Here is a 24055-nt window from a genome sequence, read left to right on the forward strand (position 1 = left end):
GTCAGTAGGAAATTATAGTTTACATTTCCAAACACTGCTTTAACCATTCATTGTAATTATCTTTTGAGGTTTTTGTACGGATAAGCAGTGCTCCACACAGAGATCTGATCTCGCCATCATCAGTCTGTGTGTACATGAAGAAACGGAAACAAACTGAGGCAGACTAAGTCCAGAAAACACTGTGGCAATGTCTCCAAGACACTTCAAGAAACCTTGCTGAAAAGCAACCTGCAAAAACTATGTGCAAGTGTAACTAGGACAAAATGTCTTTTAAAAAAAATTGGTGGTTGCACCAAATTCTGATTTTATTGGGTAATAGAAGTTACACAAGTGACTAAAACTTTTAACAGTATTGTAGCTTCGCAGAAAGGTTTCATTAAGCATCTGGGAGACATTGCTACAGTTCTTCTGGATTTAGTCTGCCTCAGTTTTTTCTGTTTCTTAATGTAATCGAAGACAGACTGGATGATGGTGAGATCAGATTTCTGTGTGGATCACGGGCTGCCGTCAGATTCCTTGTGCATAAAATCACACTCGATTATTACAATTAATGGGAAAAGGAATGTAAACTGATATTACTGACACACTGTATCAAAAGATATAAATAACTGACTTAAAACCATTTACTGTTGGTGAAAATACTAATGGCCCAAGACTTTGCACAGTATATGCAAATTTATTTATTTTTGTTCTTGTTGTTTGTTTTGTTTTTTGAAGTGGTTTAACAGCCATTGTAAACATTTGGAACAACCTAAATAAACTCCAAACATTTTTTTTTATTTTTTTTTCAGATTTCAAAAAGACATTATTTGTTATAACTTCTGTTATATGGGCAATGATTACATCTTTATATCGTGACTACTTTTGGGGCTTTCTGTGTTTTAAATATTTTAAATGCCTGGTAAATTATATTTTACCCCAAACATAACAGATTAAATGATGTGTCTGGGATTGCAGTGTTATTGTCTGTCTAAATTAACTATTTTAAATTTAAAATCAAATTGCTTCTGAGGTTATGGCAAGAACAATGTAAATGAAGAATTATTAATCAATTGTCTTGTGATTGCTGCTGATAACATTTGTCTGAGGTTTCAGTTATTAATATACCAGAGGAAACGAGGAAAAATAGAGAATCAGTTAAAAGAGAAAGGTTTAAGAGAAATGTAGCACAACGCTCATAAAATATTCCCAAGCAATTGCTTGGCAAATAAGAGGATATGCAAAGCATGATTAAATCTCAATCTGATGATGCTCAGAACTGATGTGACACTGACCTCTGCTGGTGAAAGTGAGTTATTGGTTGTGGTTTTTGTATTGACTGAACCATATTGGAAATCACATGAGTCAATCAGTTTTGAAGCAATGCCAAGAGCGTGGAAATACTCAAGTCAGAAGTTTTGGTTGGGTGATCAATGATAAGGTAAATTAAATGCGGTTCAATGATCTTAAAGTAAGTACTACTGTACCTTTCCCAGTTGCTCCACCATGGGAACATAAAGAAATGGCTATTGATTTGGGATTGTTAGAAGAAACGCAAGGAAATGGTATGGACATTGGACAGGTATGGGATGCAGAGATATTTAATGGAGAGATATAGAGAGGATGTAAGTATATATACAGATGCATCTAAACAGAGTGATAAAAGAATGGGGGTGGCATATGTCATCCCAAAATTAAAAGTAGAAGTAGTTCAAAGAATCAGTGATGATTTGGCAGTTTATACAGCGGAGTTGGTCGCTGTGTGGCTAGCTCTGCTGTGGGTGGAAGTTAATAGGCCAGGGAAGGCAGTAATTGCTTCAGATTCAAGCTCAGCTTTGATCAGCATCAAAACATGTCAGTCAAAATCAAGACAGGATATTGTAAGAGAAATAATACAAATTGCAAATAATCTGATACAATCAGGAACTGAGATAACTCTTATATGGGTACCAGCTCATTTAGAAGTCGTAGGAAACTTGGCAGACAAATGTGCTAAGCAGCTGGAAATGTAGATATTGAGGTTAATTATAGCAAAGCAGAAATTAAGAGTATAGTTAAAAACATTGTTAAGGGCAAATGGCAAACATTATGGGACAATGGGTAGACTGGAAGACAGTTATATAATATCCAGAATAAAGTGTGAAAGGGCAGAAATATGAACAGAAGCAAGGAGGAGGAGGATGTGTTGTCAAGAATGAGGTATGGACACACAAGATTAAATAAAACTTTGGTAATAATAAAGAAACATGATGATGGCAATTGTGAATTATGTGAATGTCCAGAGTCTGTAGAGAATGTTATCCTTCAATGTCCTAAATATCAGGAAGAAAGACAAAGATTAAGTTCACAATTAAAAAGAAAACAGTTAAGATTAAATTTAGAAGAAATCCTACAAAGAAGCTCAGATGAAATGTTTTAAATATATATTTAGTTTCCTAAGGAATACATGACTAATTAAAATAATTTAGGTGATTTTATTTATTTATTTTATTTTATTGTATTTTTTATTTATTTCATTTTTTTCATTGGAAAGGTTAGAATCCAGTACCACTCCAGTCCAGCAGGTGGCGGTAATGTACTTTTAAAAAAAATTGAAAGAAGAAGAAGAAGAAGAAAGTTAAACGGGATTTATACTTTGACTTGGCTCCACTGACTGCGAGCGCATCTTCCCAAACGGACGAGGCTTTTATACTTGTCACGTCCACCGTTGTAGGCTACTAGATCTTTGAAATGACAGGGGAGCGACGAGGAGTCCTCTAAACCCGTCGGGAATCACCGGTGAGAAGTCATTTGCCAGTATGGCCAGTACAAGTCTTGTGATGAATGAGTTGATGAATTAATAATTTATTTATGTACAAACAATCTTAAACTATTGGCTGTATTTCGCATCAAGACAACTGTAAGCACATAGCGTTTAATTATAAAATATTTATAATAATAAAATATTATTTAAAATAAATTGTAATTCTATTTCATACAATAACAATAAAACGTACTTCAAATAAGACGCCTTGGACAAACAATGCAAACTTTTTTTTTTTCTTTTTTTTTTACGTTTTCTGTTAAAAAAGCCCCTGATGGATGTTGAACTTCACATTAAACTGCTTCTGTGTCACACAAACGCCGACATGATAATACAAAATAAATTAAATGCAGGTGAATTATTTATTTAAATATTATTTCACTTATACAAACCTGCTGCATTAAAGTAAAGAAAAACAATTTCACACTTCTGCCCATCGTATTTGGAAGTAGCTACAGCTGTTGTCATGCTTCCTTCCCTGATATGGTAAAATGCATAATTTTATAATTTTGTATAAGTGCATAATTTTCATTTAATTTTCAAATGACTTGGAGAAGTTTAGAAATGGGCTGATGAGATATTTTATTGCCCTGAAAACAACATTTGATCGCTCAATCATCACAACCATGATGGCCCAACTTTGTTTTGAAAATGGCCCATAATTCGTGTAGATGGCCCATTAAGGGGTTTAAAATTGGCCCATCTTCAACCTGTAACTGGCCCATTCAGGTCAAGGTTAAAATTGGTGTATCAGCTTCTGCAGAAAAAGGGGTGAGGCTACCAAGTGGTCAATAAAGGTGAGACTCAGAGGACCCAGTTACTCAGTTCTCCAAGAAAAGGGTGAAGTCAACACTGAAGATTCCTCCTGCACTTTCTGTTGTTAAACCAGCTTTTTCATTTCTGAAGAATGGCTTCCAAGCGGTAAGTTCAGATCATTTGATATACCTGAAATAATAAACTGTAAATATTTCATTTTATTCTATGGACGTAATATTGATTTTGTTTGTATATGTCAAAACCCAACAGCATGTTGATACCAAATATCAAGAATAACTTTCACAATTCAACTCTCTGGATTCTTTTGCCTTCTCTCACAGTGACAAGGACCGTCGCATCATTTCCTGTCTGCAGTGTTTCAGGCCCCAGGAGATGCTGCCTAACCACCTGTCGAGGGTCTGCATGAAGGACCAGACTAATGAGGAGAGGAATGCAGAGGTGGACCGAGCCAAAAAGTCCATGAAGGCCTGGACCCTCCGAGGCAGAACCTGGGACTACAATGTCATGGTCAAGCGGTACCCCGATGAGGCTTCCAGACGGGCTCTTCTGGAAGACCTTCGTGAGAGGCATTTTTTAATCCTAAATGACCCCATGGAGGCACAGGCTGAATCCAATCACAGTGAAAACAGTGCTGCAGTGAAAACACACAACAAAAAGTGAGTTGTTATTCACTGGTATTACTTTTCATTGAATGCAGAGTCATTGGAATGCTGCCGGGCACACATACAGAAACATCTCTAACTCGCCTCCTTATTTGTATTTTTTTGTTTCATCTAATCATTCTAGGACTGCTCAGCCGGCGCTCCAAGACTGCCAGAGAGTCCTCCGAGTATCACAGGCGGACATGCTGGACATCCACGGGAAGCTCCTGGATCAGCAGCATGTGGAAGAAGACCAAAGGACGCTGTTCCGGTACTTCTGCGAAGCCATCCTGGTCCTGAGATACTTCCAGCGACCAGACGCAGTGAGGGCATTTAAAGTAAGTACTTCTACTTTACAGTGTTTCCTGAGTGTGTATAAAGTCAGTCACTCACTGTGTTCTTCACTTGTTTTCCAGGCTTCAGACTGGCTCAACAAGAGAAGTGTTGATGGACAAATTCACATCAAGGTGCAATCCGCAAAACACACTGCAACATTTTCCCTCACAGAGGAGGACTCTGATGTAAGTTCTCTAACAGGATTTCTGCCCAGCATTTTCAAATATATGGCTCATGAGACACACATTTAAAGCTTACCCAATACATTATACTAATAAACTATACTAATTAATTCATTTGAAGACTAATAAAGAAAATGTGCATTGTCCCTTTTAAATAAAGAATAAATAGAATGTGCAGTTAGGTGGTATGCGATTTATACTTTAAAAAATAAAAAAATAAAAAATAAAATTTGGTGAGAGCAAGATAAGAATGCATCACCTGGGATTCTTGAGTGGGTCAGAGGTCAGATCTCTAAAAGTTTTCGGTATGCATTAACCTCATATCTGATCTCCACAGATACTGGACGCATACTTCCAGAAGATTCGTCCAGGATGTCTGCAGGACAGCGCAGAGGACCAGGGCAGATTTTTCCTGTCCAAACAAGGGCTGCCAGTTATCAACGTCACGAGTGACCTCAGGCGTCTGCATGAACAGTACGTTTCAGCAGAATCATTTATAATAGTTTTTGCATTTATACGCACTGTACCGAAAAATATAAAATGATTAAGTTGATAGTCTGGCTTATGTACTACATAAAGTTAAAATAATATTATTTTCTGTAAGAAAAATTAACTGAAAGATTTGAGGATTAATCTGAGATTTGTATTTTCTTCATTGCAGGTACGATTTACCCAGCTTTTCAAGCCAGCAAGTCAAAAGAGCCCAAAGTACTATGCCATGGTATGCATCATCATCATCATCCAAAACACACAACATTCATATATTTCCTGTTTGTCAGCTACTTCCAAGATCTGTCTAGCTTTCTGTCAGAGTTTGAACATGAAATCTTCTCAAATTTTCAGCTCTTCTTCTGATGAGCCGTCCGATGAGAGGAGAGTTCGGAAACAGAAGAGGGGCAGAGGCGCAGCTGACCAGTATGACAGGGACTTTGGTGCGTTTCTCCTGAAGTTTCCAGTCACGACGAGTAGCAGCCCGCCCACAAAAAAGAAGCGGACCGCTGCGGGGTTTCCATCTGACAAAGTGTTTTATAACAGGTGGAGGTCTTTGCAGTTTGCCAAGCGGGAGGAGTATCTCTCGTGTAAGTTGATGCGCTTTATTGTAAAAAAATGAATACATATTTCTATAATCAAAGTAACAAAATTCACATTTTGCACAAGAATATTAATTTAACATATGTCTTTGACAGCCCAGTGTTCAAGACGGCCCCCGACTGTCAGCAAGGTGTCACTGCTGATCGAAAAAGAGGGTTGGACTGGCAACTGTCCTCGCCCCGAGGACATAGTGGCAAAGTGGAGACCCATCACTGAGGTGCAGGTGGAGTCGGATCCATGGATCATCACTGCGATCCAGAAACAAAAGTGGACAGGCCTGGCCCTCAAGGACTTTGGCTCAAAAGGACAAGGTATGTAAACATAATACATATAAGTACATACCATGTTTTGTCTTGTAAGCAGATATTCGTACTCCTGGAGTGAAAAATAATAACACCTTCTTTTGACCACAGGAGTTGTTGCCACCAAAGCCTTTGCCATGGGCTCCATCGTTTGTGATTACCATGGCAAGGTAATCACAGGAGCAGAGGGCCGGAAGTTGGCCGAGTCCATCAAGGGTGATGCGGCCTATCTTTTCTTTTTCCAGGCTGCAGGTCGGGACCTCTGTGTGGACGCTGAGACTTTCCCTTGCGAGTGTCACCCAACAGAAAACACCGTGGGCCGGATGATCAATCATTCCTCCAAGAGAGCAAACCTGAGGTCAGTCCACTGCATGATGAACTTCCCTGAAGGAAAGAGGGATGTCATCCTGTTCCAGGCCAAAAGAGACATTAATTTATGCGAGGAGCTGCTGTTTGATTATACGGCGTCAAGCGCAAATCTTGTCGAGGGGAGGCATTGATCCTTGACTGGCTGGATGAGTGAACACATCAGGTCATACATTCACCAGTCCGCTCCATCGCGTCACGGTCAAGACTGATGGACCATATTGACCACAAACATATTTGTTGTTAGCAAATTTTTTACACTGTTTTCAGTTGTATTATGTACATAACAGACAATAAAGATTCTATTCTATGCACTGCTAATCATTTCTTGGAAGCTTCTTGGTCTGAGACTGAAATACAGCATTCTGCAATAAAAAAGCTGGATTTATAGACAAACAGATGTTTTCAAAGTATCTTTGGATAGACAAATCTTTGTCATGTTTGTTCCACCTGCAGCATAATCAGTATTAGGATTATTAAAAGTAAACATACTCCCCTTAAATATGTTGAAGAGAGAGGCAGGCCTATTAGTCAGCAGAAAATATGCCCTCTTTGTTGAGACCAGGTTATAAAATCAATCCCCTGGGCAGAATTTTATCCTGGTAAGAGCACCGAGTGTTGGACTTTGTTTTGTTTCTCTGACTTCTTTCGAGTCTATTTCCTCCGCCCCACAAGTCCAGCCTTGATCAGCATTACAGTGTATTCAAATGTATACAGTGCATTAAAGTTTTTGGTATGTATTTTCTGCCCAGCATTTTCAAATATAGAGATATGGTTAATGGTACACACATTTAAAGCTTAGCTCTAAATATAAACAAATAAATAAACAAGCTTGCAGTCTTCCAGAATTTTTTTTTTATTGCTGCAGGCATACATCCCCCAACTTATATATTGGTTATACAAATATACTTTAAAACTATGTTTGCCTAAAAATAAAAAAATGTGACCATATTATGTCACTATATTCTAATTTGGGGGAAGTTGTGTTCAGAGAGTGGTTAGAGAGTTTGACTCCTAATCATAGGATTGTGGGTTTGAGTCTCGTGCCGGCAATACCAAGACTTAGCTGCCCTTGGGCAAGGCACCGAACCACCAACTGCTCCCCGGGCGACAAAGCATAAATTATGAACATTGCTCCGGGTGTCTGTTTACAGTGTGTGTGTGTGTTCACTGCTGTGTGTGTGTGCACTTTGGATGGGTTGAATGCAGAGCACTAATTCTGAGTATGGGTCACCATACTTGGCTGAATGTCAAGTCACTTTCACTGTCACTTTCTTTTGTTGAGAATTGGTGGGTTTTTGTTAAACGTGAGCCAAAATCATCACAATTAAAAGAACCAAAGACTTAAACTACTTCAGTCTGTGACTGTGTGTGCACTGAATTTATTTAATAAACAGGTTTCACAGTTTGAGTTGAAGTACTGAAATAAATGAACTTTTCCTAGACATTCTAATTCTAATTTATTGAGAAGCACCTGTATATATATATATATATATATATATATATATATATATATACAGTATTGTTCAAAATAATAGCAGTACGATGTGACTAACCAGAATAATCAAGGTTTTTAATATATTTTTTATTGCTACGTGGCAAACAAGTTACCAGTAGGTTCAGTAGATTGTCAGAAAACAAACAAGACCCAGCATTCATGATATGCACGCTCTTAAGGCTGTGCAATTGGGCAATTAGTTGAAAGGGTTGTGTTCAAAAAAATAGCAGTGTCTACCTTTGACTGTACAAACTCAAAACTATTTTGTACAAACATTTTTTTTTCTGGGATTTAGCAATCCTGTGAATCACTAAACTAATATTTAGTTGTATGACCACAGTTTTTTAAAACTGCTTGACATCTGTGTGGCATGGAGTCAACCAACTTGTGGCACCTCTCAGCTGTTATTCCACTCCATGATTCTTTAACAACATTCCACAATTCATTCACATTTCTTGGTTTTGCTTCAGAAACAGCATTTTTGATATCACCCCACAAGTTCTCAATTGGATTAAGGTCTGGAGATTGGGCTGGCCACTCCATAACATTAATTTTGTTGGTTTGGAACCAAGACTTTGCCCGTTTACTAGTGTGTTTTGGGTCATTGTCTTGTTGAAACAACCATTTCAAGGGCATGTCCTCTTCAGCATAGGGCAACATGACCTCTTCAAGTATTTTAACATATGCAAACTGATCCATGATCCCTGGTATGCGATAAATAGGCCCAACACCATAGTAGGAGAAACATGCCCATATCATGATGCTTGCACCTCCATGCTTCACTGTCTTCACTGTGTACTGTGGCTTGAATTCAGAGTTTGGGGGTCGTCTCACAAACTGCCTGTGGCCCTTGGACCCAAAAAGAAAAATTTTACTCTCATCAGTCCACAAAATGTTCCTCCATTTCTCTTTAGGCCAGTTGATGTGTTCTTTGGCAAATTGTAATCTCTTCTGCACATGCCTTTTTTTTAACAGAGGGACTTTGCGGGGGATTCTTGAAAATAGATTAGCTTCACACAGACGTCTTCTAACTGTCACAGTACTTACAGGTAACTCCAGACTGTCTTTGATCATCCTGGAGGTGATCATTGGCTGAGCCTTTGCCATTCTGGTTATTCTTCTATCCATTTTGATGGTTGTCTTCCGTTTTCTTCCACGTCTCTCTGGTTTTGCTCTCCATTTTAAGGCATTGGAGATCATTTTAGCTGAACAGCCTATCATTTTTTGCACCTCTTTATAGGTTTTCCCCTCTCTAATCAACTTTTTAATCAAAGTACGCTGTTCTTCTGAACAATGTCTTGAACGACCCATTTTCCTCAGCTTTCAAATGCATGTTCAACAAGTGTTGGCTTCATCCTTAAATAGGGGCCACCTGATTCACACCTGTTTCTTCACAAAATTGATGACCTCAGTGATTGAATGCCACACTGCTATTTTTTTGAACACACCTCTTTCAACTAATTCAACTAATTGCCCAATTGCACAGCCTTAAGAGCGTGCATATCATGAATGCTGGGTCTCATTTGTTTTCTGAGAATCTACTGAACCTACTGGTAACTTGTTTGCCACGTAGCAATAAAAAAATATACGAAAAACCTTGATTATTCTGGTTAGTCACATTGTACTGCTATTATTTTGAACAATACTGTATATATATATATATGAAAGGGTCCTGCTTTACCTACAGTTCAGGTAAAAAGAGTGTCAGTTTTGAAGTGTCAAGTTGTATTTTAATAAGTGTCAATGTAAAGTCTAGTGTTTAAATTGTCCATGTTCAGTCATTATGAGGTGAGTGTATGATTTTTCAGCAGGTAAAGTGCAGAGAGTCAGTGAATAGGCTGAATTTATCCTGATGGAAGAGGAAGTGGGTTTTGACTATTTATCAGGAAACTTTGTAGGTAGGTTTCTTGAATTATCTTGCAGTTGTTGCCACAGTTCTTCTTGATTGAGTCTGTCTCTGTTTGTTCTGTTTTTTTCGTGTAGTCTCAGACAGACTGATGATGATCTGATCAGATCTCTGTGTGGAGCCCTAGCTGCTGTCAGACAAAATCGGATTATTACAATTAATGGCAAATTATGGCCTGGGGATATAAACTGTTCTGGATGTTCTGGCCGCAGTGCTCCAGTACCACTTGCCAGACTTCATTAGAAACAATTAGCATTAGGTGAAGCAATTGTGGCTGGGATGGCTGGTATCCTTGATGATAGTGCAAGATCCATTTGCAGATCCTTTTAATGTAGATGTCCTGCAGTGAGAGGAGCTCTGTCCCTGTGACTTCCCAGGCCAGCTTCATCACCCTCTGTAGTGCCTTTCTATCATGTGTTGTGCTGTTGCTGAACCACACAGCAAGTTAACACCCTCTCCACAGTGCATCTGTAGAAGTTATGGAGTATTTGTGATGACATGTCAATCTTCCTAAGTCTCCTCGGGACGTACATTCTTTGATTGGCCTTACTGTGTTTTCAGTAGAGGCTGACAGACACGATCACTTCTCCTCATGTTCACAACCATCTCCTTGGTCTTGCTGATGTTCAGTGTGAGATTGTTAGCCTCATATCATGTGACCAGTTCAGACACTTCTTTCCAGTATGCGGTCTCATCATTGAATGCAATAAGACCAATGACTGTGGTGTCATCTGCAAAATGTATGATGATGCTGGAGGTGTGTTTTCTGAGGCGGAAATGTTGAGGTCTACTGTGAGGAAGCTCAGTATCCAGTTACACAGTGATGAAGGCAGGCCCAGGCTATACAGCTTGTTTATGAGTTTTGAGAAGATGATAGTGTTGAATTCCAAACTTTTTAAGTAAAACCAGTGTGAAGGGCAAATTAAATGGCATCCTCTGTTGATATTAGTCCTGTACAATGCTTAGAATATGTTTCTTAATGAGACACATTTTCCTGGAGTCATGTGATTGTAGGATGCTTCAGCAGATTTAATGCTTTGGTGAACATCATATCTTGAAATTTTGAAAGCTTCAATGCCGAGTAAAATGTGCAAATGTTCTTCTCTGATATGATATTGTCTATGCAGGTGCTGATATACGCTTTAACAGGGCCATGCACATAAATAGTTAAAAAATGTAATTATATAAATGTTCTAAATTAGTTGTTTATTAGTATATAATATAGATTTATGCTGTAAAATATTAAATTAAATGTCTAATTCTTATAGGGGAGAGTGGGGTTAGATTAGCCACTTTTTACTATTGGGGTCCTCAAGATAAGGGAAAAATGACGCAGAGGTACAATGAAAGTATCTATCATATCCTAATAAAAGTATCCATATCATTTTAAATGATCAGAATGTATGACAAAGGGTTCTAAAAATATGGTTTCTTATAAAGAAAATGTATCCATGGCTCAGTGTGCCTTGGGTTTGGGGTAAGTTGACTCGAGTTGAGTCAGTGGGTAAGATGCACCATCTGGGTGTAAAAGGCCCATCTGACCAAATCGGATTCAGACTCATGTGAAATAATAATTGAAACACTAATTTAATAGTTTCCTTATACAAACAGTCATATTTCTTTTCACAACTATAACAACATAAAACAACCAAATAAAGTTTACATTTCATTATTTAATTGTTTGCATATCTGAAACAATATGTTGCATACCAGAGTTGTAACCTTCCTTAAAACAGACTAAACAGAGTTTGTTGGCCATTAGTGACTACAGGTGGAAAGATTTATCTGATTGTATTGTGATAAAAAGCATTTTCTGGTTCTTATCAGAGAAGGATTTGGTGCACTTATACACTCTCCCTATTATATAAACTATAACAAATATATATAGGCTATATGATAAACTAAATCAATAATATCACTTTAAAATACCAGTTTACAATTTAGAGATTTAACTGAACTACAGTGGGGTAAGTTAAATGCATACTCAATTTACCCCACAACATTTAGCTGACTTTGCCCAATAGTCAATTTTAAAGAAAAAATGAAAAAAACTAAGTGAAAGTGACATGACATGATGTACAGCCAAGTATGGTGACCCATACCCATACTCACACACACACACACACACACACACACACACACACACACACAGAGCAGTGGGTATAATTTATGGGGGCACCTCAGTAGAGGTATTGCCAGCCCGAGATTCAAACCCACAAAACACTTAAAGTTAGGAGTCAAACTTTCTAACCACTAGGTCACGACTTCCCCAAAATGAAATGAAAAGGCTGAGGCTATTATTTAGCTAAATGATTTGCATGGTTTTATATGTTGCTTAATGACCTATATTTATCATATATTTTTAGACCTGGATAAATTAGCTTTGATGTAAGAACCATTATACCTGTTATTACACTGAGAAGCCAAACGTTGTTTTTCAAGTAAATGGGTGCCTTCCGCTCTGTCATGTGTTTCTCCTTTTCACACTCTGGCAGAAATAATGGATGGTTCCAAAATAAATGATCACATGACAGTAAAAATGTACAGTTGCCAAGATACAGGGGGGTGGTTCAACTTAACCCACTCTCCCCTACTTCCATTGAAGATGAGGCAGAAGCAGGCTCAGAGAGAGAGAGTCCACTCTTACCCAAACATCTACAATAAAGTCTGAAATCATTACAGTCCTTTCTTCTCTCTTAACTGTATATTTGTAACAACTGGACAATTTGTATTATTACTTATTACTTATTATTATAATTATATTATGTATTATTTGTATTGTCTTTCAGTGTTTGTTACGCTGTCTCAGACCACACTCTGATTATTTTAATTTCTAGAGCACTCTGTTTCCACTTTTGTTTCCAAGTCTGGAATGAAAACATGTACTGTGGTCTGAAGAAAAAAAAAAAAGAAAAAAAGAAAAAAAAAGGCCTGGGCCACAATGTGTAAAAGCTTTCTGTAGTTGTCTGTTTGTGCACAATGAAAAAAAAGTACAACTTTTTAGACGGTCCCTAACTTGTTTGCCACGCTACACGTTAGACATTCTGGACCCCTTTGGATGTTCGGAAGTAAGTATGCCGTTAAAACAATACTTTTATCGATTGTGAAGAATGTAGGCTAACTGACAATCGCTGGTCAGTATCATGATTTTAAATATCATGTTTTTAAATATCGTGTCGCTGATTAGAGTGTGCAAACATTAACTTTATTGCACATATAATTAGAAAGTTCTTGAACGCGAAGTTTGAATAGTTCGGTAAAACTGGCAAGATATTCACAGATTCGACTTTTCCGGATCAATAACTCGCGAACAAAACGTTTTTGGTACACGAATTATGCCTCTTTTTACTCGTAGTGATGTAGTAAACGAGCTACAAGCGAGTTTGCCTGAAAACAAGCTTTCCTCCGCTCTGTACAAAATACGTTGATCTCAATGCGCTGGCGTCTGAGAGACAAGTCCTAAGGGACCGTCTGCAAAGTGCGAAACGCGAAAAAGGTTACTAATAAAATACTCAATAACTTCACAGTAACACACTGTAGTGTCACCAAATTCAGTTCACACATCACTGCTCTCGTGCTGCTTATACTACAATGTTGGTTTTAAAAATAGTTGCTTTTGCACATTTTTTTTATTATTTTTTTTGTTATGAAAACATTAATAACGTTACTGTAACACACTGTACTTTCACCAAATTCAGTTCACACATCACTGCTCTCCTACTGGTTATACTACAACACTTATATTGAAAATAGTTGCTTTTGCACAATTTTTATGATTTTTTTATGAAAAACAGTTAATAACTTTACTGTAACACACTGTACTTTCACCAAATTCAGTTCACACATCACTGCTCTCCTGCTGGTTATTCTACAACAATCATTTTGAAATTAAATGATGTTGCACATTTTGTATTATGAAAAATAGTTAATGAATTCACCATTATTGGACATAATAGTTAATAACTTTAATGTAACACACTGTACATTCATCAAAATCAGATCACACATCACTGCTCTCCTGCTGGTTTTACTACAACACTCATATTGAAAATAATTGCTTTGGCACATTTTTTATTATTTTTTATTATGAAAAATAGTTAATAACTGTACTGTTACAAACTGTACTTTCACCAAATTCAGTTCACACATCACTGCTCTCCTGCTGGTTTTACTACAACTTTCATTTTGAAAGTAATTGCTTTGGCAAATGTTTAGAATTTTTATTATGAAAAATAGTTAATGAATTCACCATTATTGGACATAATATTTAATAACTTTAATGTAACACACTGTACATTCATCAAATTCAGTTCACACATCACTGCTCTCCTGCTGGTTTTACTACAACTTTGATTTTCAAAGTAATTGCGTTGGCTCATTTGTTATGATTTTTTATTAAGAAAAATAGGTAATAAATCACAATTATTGAACATAATAGTTAATATCTTTAATATAACACACGGTACTTCCACCAAATGCAGTTCACAAATCACTGCTTTCCTGCTGGTTATACTACAACTTTCATTTTGAATGTAATTGCTTTTGCAAATTTTTTTATGATTTTTTTATTATTAAAAATAGTTAAAAACTTCACCATTATTGAACATAATAGTTAATAACTTTACTGTAAAAGAGTGTACTTCCACCAAATTCAGTTCACACATCACTGCTCTACTGCTGGTTATACTACAACTTTGATTTTAAAAGTAATTGCTTTGGCTCATTTGTTATGATTTGTTTATTAAGAAAAATTGCTAATAACTTTACTGTAACACACTGTACTTTCACCAAATTCAGTTCACACATCACTGCTCTCCTGCTGGTTATACTACAACTTTCCTTTTGAAAGTAATTGCTTTGGCACAGTTTTTATATTTTTTTGTTTTGAAAAATAGTTAATAACTTCACCATTATTGAACATAACAGTTAATAACTTTACTGTAACACACTGTACTTTCACCAAATTCAGTTCATACATCACTGCTCTCCTGCTGGTTATACTACAACTTTCCTTTTGAAAGTAATTGCTTTGGCACAGTTTTTATATTTTTTTGTTTTGAAAAATAGTTAATAACTTCACCATTATTGAACATAACAGTTAATAACTTTACTGTAACACACTGTACATTCATCAAATTCAGTTCACACATCACTGCTCTCCTGCTTGTTATTCTACAACACTCATTTTGAAATTAATTGATGTTGCACATTATTTATTATGAAAAAGTTAATAACTTCACCGTTATAAAACATAATAGTTAATAAGTTTACTGTAACACACTGTACATTCATCAAATTCAGTTCACACATCTCTGCTCTTCTGCTGGTTATAGTACAACTTTCATTTTGTAAGTAATTGCTTTGGCACATTTTATTTTTTATTTTTATTAATAAAAATAGTTAATAAATTAATCATTATTGGACATAATATTTAATAACTTTACTGTAACACACTGTACTTTCACCAAATTCAGTTCACGCATCACTGCTCTCCTGCTGGTTATACTACAACTTTCATTTTGAAAGAAATTGCTTTGGCACATTTTTTTTAGAATTTTTATTATGAAAAATAGTTAATGAATTCACTATTATTGGACATAATAGCTAATAACTTTACTGTAACACACTGTACATTCATCAAATTCAGTTCACACATCACTGCTCTCCTGCTGCTTATACTACAATGTTGGTTTTAAAAATAACTGCTTTTGCACAATTTTTATGATTTTTTTTATTATGAAAACGTTAATAACGTTACTGTAACACACTTTACTTTCACCAAATTCAGTTCACACATCACTGCTCTCCTACTGGTTATACTACAACACTTATATTGAAAATAGTTGCTTTTGCACAATTTTTATGATTTTTTTGTTATGAAAAACAGTTAATAACTTTACTGTAACACACTGTACTTTCACCAAATTCAGTTCACACATCACTGCTCTCCTGCTGGTTATTCTACAACAATCATTTTGAGATTAAATGATGTTGCACATTTTATATTTTGAAAAATAGTTAATAACTTCACCATTATTGAACATAACAGTTAATAACTTTACTGTAACACACTGTACTTTCACCAAATTCAGTTCACACATCACTGCTCTCCTGCTGGTTTTACTACAACTTTCATTTTGAAAGTAATTGCTTTGGCACATTTTTTTAGAATTTTTATTATGAAAAATAGTTAATGAATTCACCATTATTGAACATAATAGTTAATAACTTTAATGTAACACAATGTACATTCATCAAAATCAGATCACATATCACTGCTCTCCTGCTGGTTTTACTACAACACTCATATTGAAAATAATTGCTTTGGCACATTTTTTATTATTTTTTATTATGAAAAATAGTTAATAACTTTACTGTTACAAACTGTACTTTCATCAAATTCAGTTCACACATCACTGCTCTCCTGCTGGTTATACTACAACTTTGATTTTGAAAGTAATTGCGTTGGCTCATTTGTTATGATTTTTTATTAAGAAAAATTGCTAATAACTTTACTGTAACACACGATTTTTCAACCAAATTCAGTTCACACATCACTGCTCTCCTGCTGGTTTTACTACAACACTTATATTGAAAATATTTGTGCCGGCACATTTTTTATGATATTTCTTATTATATTTTTTCTTATTAAAATAAGTTACTGTAAACTTAATGACATTGTGAGAGTATCTAGTATGTTAGGTGGGTAACAACATCATTTGTGTGAAGTATTCTTATTTTCATTATGTGCTATTAAATTCTACAGTTAACTAAAAAGTAAACTGCATTAGGTATCGGAGTTGAGATACATGTTTGTATTGTGCAGAAACAAAGTCCATAAATTAAGTAATTTTATTACATCGTGAAGTTATGTAGTTACAAAGTTATTACCTATTTTCCATAATAAACAATCATAAAAAAGAAATATGCAAAAACAATTATTTTCAAAATAAATGTTAACTATTATGTTCAATAATGGTGATGTTGTTAACTATTTTTTCATAATAAAAATTCAAATAAATGTGCCAAAGCAATTACTTTCAAAATGAAAGTTGTAGTATAACCAGCAGGAGAGCAGTGATGTTTGAACTGAATTTGATGGAAGTACAGTGTGTTACAGTAAAGTTATTAACTATTGTTCATAATAAAAAATCATAAAAAATGTGCCAAAGCAATTACTTTCAAAATGAAAGTTGTAGTATAACCAGCAAGAGAGCAGTGATGTGTGAACTGAATTTGGTGAAAGTACAGTGTGTTACAGTAAATTTATTAACTGTTTTTTTCTTATTTAAAATTCATAAAACGTGTAAAAGCAATTATTTTCAAAATGAGTGCTGTAGTATAACCAGCAGGAGAGCCGTTATGTGTGAACTGAATTTGGTGAAAATACAGTGTGTTACAGTAAAGTTATTACCTATTTTGCATAATAAAAATATATAAAGACTGTGCCAAAGCAATTATTTTCAATATGAGTGTTGTAGTAAAACCAGCAGGAGAGCAGTGATGTGTGATCTGATTTTGATTAATGTACAGTGTGTTACAGTAAATTTATTAAATATTATGTCCAATAATGAGGAATATATTAACTATTTTTATTAATAAAAATTAAAAAAAATGTGCCAAAGCAATTACTTACAAAATGAAAGTTGTAGTATAACCAGCAGGAGAGCAGTGACGTGTGAACTGAATTTGATGAATGTACAGTGTGTTACAGTAAACTTATTAACTATTATGTTCTATAACTGTGAAGTTATTAACTTTCTCAAAATAAAAAAATGTGCAACATCATTTAATTTCAATATGAGGGTTGTAGTATATCCAGCAGAAGAGCAGTGATGTATGAACTGAATTTGGTGAAAGTACAATGTGTTACAGTAAAGTTATTAGATATTATGTCCAATAATGATTAATTTATTAACTATTTTTATTAATAAAAATAAACAAAAATGTGCCAAAGCAATTACTTACGAAATGAAAGTTGTAGTATAACCAGCAGGAGAGCAGAGATGTGTGAACTGAATTTGATGCATTTACAGTGTGTTACAGTAAACTTATTAACTATTATGTTCTATAACGGTGAAGTTATTAACTTTTTTCGTAATAAAAAATGTGCAACATCAATTAATTTCAAAATGAGTGTTGTAGAATAACAAGCAGGAGAGCAGTGATGTGTGAACTGAATTTGATGAATGTACAGTGTGTTACATTAAAGTTATTACCTATTATGTCAAATAATGGTGAATTCATTAACTATTTTTCATAATAAAAATTCAAATAAATGTGCCAAAGCAATTACTTTCAAAATGAAAGTTGTAGTATAACCAGCAGGAGAGCAGTGATGTATGAACTGAATTTGGTGAAAGTACAGTGTGTTACAGTAAAGTTATTAACTGTTATGTTCAATAATGGTGAAGTTATTAACTATTTTTCAAAATAAAAAAATATAAAAACTGTGCCAAAGCAATTACTTTCAAAAGGAAAGTTGTAGTATAACCAGCAGGAGAGCAGTGATGTGTGAACTGAATTTGGTGAAAGTACAGTGTGTTACAGTAAAGTTATTAACTATTATGTCCAATAATGGTGAATTCATTAACTATTTTCCATAATAAAAATTCTAAACATTTGCCAAAGCAGTTACTTTCAAAATGAAAGTTGTAGTATAACCAGCAGTAGGGCAGTGATGTGTGAACTGAATTTGGTGAAAGTACAGTTTGTAACAGTACAGTTATTAACTATTTTTCATAATAAAAAATAATAAAAAATGTGCCGAAGCAATTATTTTCAATATGAGTGTTGTAGTAAAACCAGCAGGAGAGCAGTGATGTGTGAACTGAATTTGGTTGAAAAACAGTGTGTTACAGTAAAGTTATTAGCAATTTTTCTTAATAAACAAATCATAACAAATGAGACAAAGCAATTACTTTTAAAATCAAAGTTGTAGTATAACCAGCAGTAGAGCAGTGATGTGTGAACTGAATTTGGTGGAAGTACACTCTTTTACAGTAAAGTTATTAACTATTATGTTCAATAATTGTGATTTATTACCTATTTTTCTTAATAAAAAAAAATCATAACAAATGAGCCAACGCAATTACTTTCAAAATAAAAGTTGTAGTATATCCAGCAGGAGAGCAGTGATGTGTGAACTGAATTTGATGAATGTACAGTGTGTTACATTAAAGTTATTAACTATTATGTCCAATAATGGTGAATTCATTAACTATTTTCCATAATAAAAATTCTAAACATTTGCCAAAGCAATTACTTTCAAAATGAAAGTTGTTGTATAACCAGAAGGAGAGCAGTGATGTGTGAACTGAATTTGGTGAAAGTACAGTTTGTAACAGTACAGTTATTAACTATTTTTCATAATAAAAAATAATAAAAAATGTGCCGAAACTATTATTTTCAATATGAGTGTTGTAGTAAAACCAGCAGGAGAGCAGTGATGTGTGAACTGAATTTGGTTGAAAAAACGTGTGTTACAGTAAAGTTATTAGCAATTTTTCTTAATAAAAAATCATAACAAATGAGCCAACGCAATTACTTTCAAAATCAAAGTTGTAGTATAACCAGCAGGAGAGCAGTGATGTGTGAACTGAATTTGATGAAAGTACAGTTTGTAACAGTAAAGTTATTAACTATTTTTCATAATAAAAAATAATAAAAAATGTGCCAAAGCAATTATTTTCAATATGAGTGTTGTAGTAAAACCAGCAGGAGAGCAGTGATATGTGATCTGATTTTGATGAATGTACATTGTGTTACATTAAAGTTATTAACTATTATGTTCAATAATGGTGTATTCATTAACTATTTTTCATAATAAAAATTCTAAAAAAATGTGCCAAAGCAATTACTTTCAAAATGAAAGTTGTAGTAAAACCAGCAGGAGAGCAGTGATGTGTGAACTGAATTTGGTGAAAGTACAGTGTGTTACAGTAAAGTTATTAACTGTTATGTTCAATAATGGTGAAGTTATAAACTATTTTTCAAAATATAAAATGTGCAACATCATTTAATTTCAAAATGATTGTTGTAGAATAACCAGCAGGAGAGCAGTGATGTGTGAACTGAATTTGGTGAAAGTACAGTGTGTTACAGTAAAGTTATTAACTGTTTTTCATAACAAAAAAATCATAAAAATTGTGCAAAAGCAACTATTTTCAATATAAGTGTTGTAGTATAACCAGTAGGAGAGCAGTGATGTGTGAACTGAATTTGGTGAAAGTAAAGTGTGTTACAGTAACGTTATTAACGTTTTCATAATAAAAAAAATCATAAAAATTGTGCAAAAGCAATTATTTTTAAAACCAACATTGTAGTATAAGCAGCAGGAGAGCAGTGATGTGTGAACTGAATTTGATGAATGTACAGTGTGTTACAGTAAAGTTATTAACTATTATGTCCAATAATGGTGAATTCATTAACTATTTTCCATAATAAAAATTCTAAACATTTGCCAAAGCAGTTACTTTCAAAATGAAAGTTGTAGTATAACCAGCAGTAGGGCAGTGATGTGTGAACTGAATTTGGTGAAAGTACAGTTTGTAACAGTACAGTTATTAACTATTTTTCATAATAAAAAATAATAAAAAATGTGCCGAAGCAATTATTTTCAATATGAGTGTTGTAGTAAAACCAGCAGGAGAGCAGTGATGTGTGAACTGAATTTGGTTGAAAAACAGTGTGTTACAGTAAAGTTATTAGCAATTTTTCTTAATAAACAAATCATAACAAATGAGACAAAGCAATTACTTTTAAAATCAAAGTTGTAGTATAACCAGCAGTAGAGCAGTGATGTGTGAACTGAATTTGGTGGAAGTACACTCTTTTACAGTAAAGTTATTAACTATTATGTTCAATAATTGTGATTTATTACCTATTTTTCTTAATAAAAAAAAATCATAACAAATGAGCCAACGCAATTGCTTTCAAAATAAAAGTTGTAGTATATCCAGCAGGAGAGCAGTGATGTGTGAACTGAATTTGATGAATGTACAGTGTGTTACATTAAAGTTATTAACTATTATGTCCAATAATGGTGAATTCATTAACTATTTTCCATAATAAAAATTCTAAACATTTGCCAAAGCAATTACTTTCAAAATGAAAGTTGTTGTATAACCAGAAGGAGAGCAGTGATGTGTGAACTGAATTTGGTGAAAGTACAGTTTGTAACAGTACAGTTATTAACTATTTTTCATAATAAAAAATAATAAAAAATGTGCCGAAACTATTATTTTCAATATGAGTGTTGTAGTAAAACCAGCAGGAGAGCAGTGATGTGTGAACTGAATTTGGTTGAAAAAACGTGTGTTACAGTAAAGTTATTAGCAATTTTTCTTAATAAAAAATCATAACAAATGAGCCAACGCAATTACTTTCAAAATCAAAGTTGTAGTATAACCAGCAGGAGAGCAGTGATGTGTGAACTGAATTTGATGAAAGTACAGTTTGTAACAGTAAAGTTATTAACTATTTTTCATAATAAAAAATAATAAAAAATGTGCCAAAGCAATTATTTTCAATATGAGTGTTGTAGTAAAACCAGCAGGAGAGCAGTGATATGTGATCTGATTTTGATGAATGTACATTGTGTTACATTAAAGTTATTAACTATTATGTTCAATAATGGTGTATTCATTAACTATTTTTCATAATAAAAATTCTAAAAAAATGTGCCAAAGCAATTACTTTCAAAATGAAAGTTGTAGTAAAACCAGCAGGAGAGCAGTGATGTGTGAACTGAATTTGGTGAAAGTACAGTGTGTTACAGTAAAGTTATTAACTGTTATGTTCAATAATGGTGAAGTTATAAACTATTTTTCAAAATATAAAATGTGCAACATCATTTAATTTCAAAATGATTGTTGTAGAATAACCAGCAGGAGAGCAGTGATGTGTGAACTGAATTTGGTGAAAGTACAGTGTGTTACAGTAAAGTTATTAACTGTTTTTCATAACAAAAAAATCATAAAAATTGTGCAAAAGCAACTATTTTCAATATAAGTGTTGTAGTATAACCAGTAGGAGAGCAGTGATGTGTGAACTGAATTTGGTGAAAGTAAAGTGTGTTACAGTAACGTTATTAACGTTTTCATAATAAAAAAAATCATAAAAATTGTGCAAAAGCAATTATTTTTAAAACCAACATTGTAGTATAAGCAGCAGGAGAGCAGTGATGTGTGAACTGAATTTGATGAATGTACAGTGTGTTACAGTAAAGTTATTAACTATTATGTCCAATAATGGTGAATTCATTAACTATTTTCCATAATAAAAATTCTAAACATTTGCCAAAGCAGTTACTTTCAAAATGAAAGTTGTAGTATAACCAGCAGTAGGGCAGTGATGTGTGAACTGAATTTGGTGAAAGAACAGTTTGTAACAGTACAGTTATTAACTATTTTTCATAATAAAAAATAATAAAAAATGTGCCGAAGCAATTATTTTCAATATGAGTGTTGTAGTAAAACCAGCAGGAGAGCAGTGATGTGTGAACTGAATTTGGTTGAAAAACAGTGTGTTACAGTAAAGTTATTAGCAATTTTTCTTAATAAACAAATCATAACAAATGAGACAAAGCAATTACTTTTAAAATCAAAGTTGTAGTATAACCAGCAGTAGAGCAGTGATGTGTGAACTGAATTTGGTGGAAGTACACTCTTTTACAGTAAAGTTATTAACTATTATGTTCAATAATTGTGATTTATTACCTATTTTTCTTAATAAAAAAAAATCATAACAAATGAGCCAACGCAATTACTTTCAAAATAAAAGTTGTAGTATATCCAGCAGGAGAGCAGTGATGTGTGAACTGAATTTGATGAATGTACAGTGTGTTACATTAAAGTTATTAACTATTATGTCCAATAATGGTGAATTCATTAACTATTTTCCATAATAAAAATTCTAAACATTTGCCAAAGCAATTACTTTCAAAATGAAAGTTGTTGTATAACCAGAAGGAGAGCAGTGATGTGTGAACTGAATTTGGTGAAAGTACAGTTTGTAACAGTACAGTTATTAACTATTTTTCATAATAAAAAATAATAAAAAATGTGCCGAAGCTATTATTTTCAATATGAGTGTTGTAGTAAAACCAGCAGGAGAGCAGTGATGTGTGAACTGAATTTGGTTGAAAAAACGTGTGTTACAGTAAAGATATTAGCAATTTTTCTTAATAAAAAATCATAACAAATGAGCCAACGCAATTACTTTCAAAATCAAAGTTGTAGTATAACCAGCAGGAGAGCAGTGATGTGTGAACTGAATTTGATGAAAGTACAGTTTGTAACAGTAAAGTTATTAACTATTTTTCATAATAAAAAATAATAAAAAATGTGCCAAAGCAATTATTTTCAATATGAGTGTTGTAGTAAAACCAGCAGGAGAGCAGTGATATGTGATCTGATTTTGATGAATGTACATTGTGTTACATTAAAGTTATTAACTATTATGTTCAATAATGGTGAATTCATTAACTATTTTTCATAATAAAAATTCTAAAAAAATGTGCCAAAGCAATTACTTTCAAAATGAAAGTTGTAGTAAAACCAGCAGGAGAGCAGTGATGTGTGAACTGAATTTGGTGAAAGTACAGTGTGTTACAGTAAAGTTATTAACTGTTATGTTCAATAATGGTGAAGTTATTAACTATTTTTCAAAATATAAAATGTGCAACATCATTTAATTTCAAAATGATTGTTGTAGAATAACCAGCAGGAGAGCAGTGATGTGTGAACTGAATTTGGTGAAAGTACAGTGTGTTACAGTAAAGTTATTAACTGTTTTTCATAACAAAAAAATCATAAAAATTGTGCAAAAGCAACTATTTTCAATATAAGTGTTGTAGTATAACCAGTAGGAGAGCAGTGATGTGTGAACTGAATTTGGTGAAAGTAAAGTGTGTTACAGTAACGTTATTAACGTTTTCATAATAAAAAAAATCATAAAAATTGTGCAAAAGCAATTATTTTTAAAACCAACATTGTAGTATAAGCAGCAGGAGAGCAGTGATGTGTGAACTGAATTTGATGAATGTACAGTGTGTTACAGTAAAGTTATTAGCTATTATGTCCAATAATAGTGAATGCATTAACTATTTTTCATAATAAAAATTCCAAAAAAATGTGCCAAAGCAATTTCTTTCAAAATGAAAGTTGTAGTA

The 24055-nt window shown here is 33.9% G+C and overlaps 1 protein-coding gene across 2 annotated transcripts; it reads left to right on the forward strand.

Annotated features, from left to right (window-relative positions):
- The first annotated feature begins 2594 nt into the window (after nt 1-2594).
- On the forward strand, nt 2595-6808 carry LOC127986821 (uncharacterized). 2 transcript variants are annotated; one of them, XM_052589083.1, is made up of 10 exons: nt 2595-2757; nt 3537-3703; nt 3880-4215; nt 4346-4538; nt 4617-4721; nt 5056-5192; nt 5380-5439; nt 5562-5797; nt 5906-6121; nt 6224-6808. In XM_052589083.1, the coding sequence occupies exons 2-10, from the start codon at nt 3690-3692 to the stop codon at nt 6610-6612; spliced, it is 1686 nt and encodes a 561-aa protein (XP_052445043.1). In that variant the 5' UTR covers nt 2595-2757; nt 3537-3689; the 3' UTR covers nt 6613-6808. The 2 variants fall into 2 exon arrangements, with proteins under 2 accessions (XP_052445043.1, XP_052445044.1); XM_052589084.1 differs by lacking the exon at nt 3537-3703.
- Nucleotides 6809-24055: the final 17247 nt, after the last annotated feature.

This window comes from Carassius gibelio, chromosome B22 (assembly GCF_023724105.1).
Source record: "Carassius gibelio isolate Cgi1373 ecotype wild population from Czech Republic chromosome B22, carGib1.2-hapl.c, whole genome shotgun sequence".
NCBI classification, from domain to species: Eukaryota; Metazoa; Chordata; class Actinopteri; order Cypriniformes; family Cyprinidae; genus Carassius; species Carassius gibelio.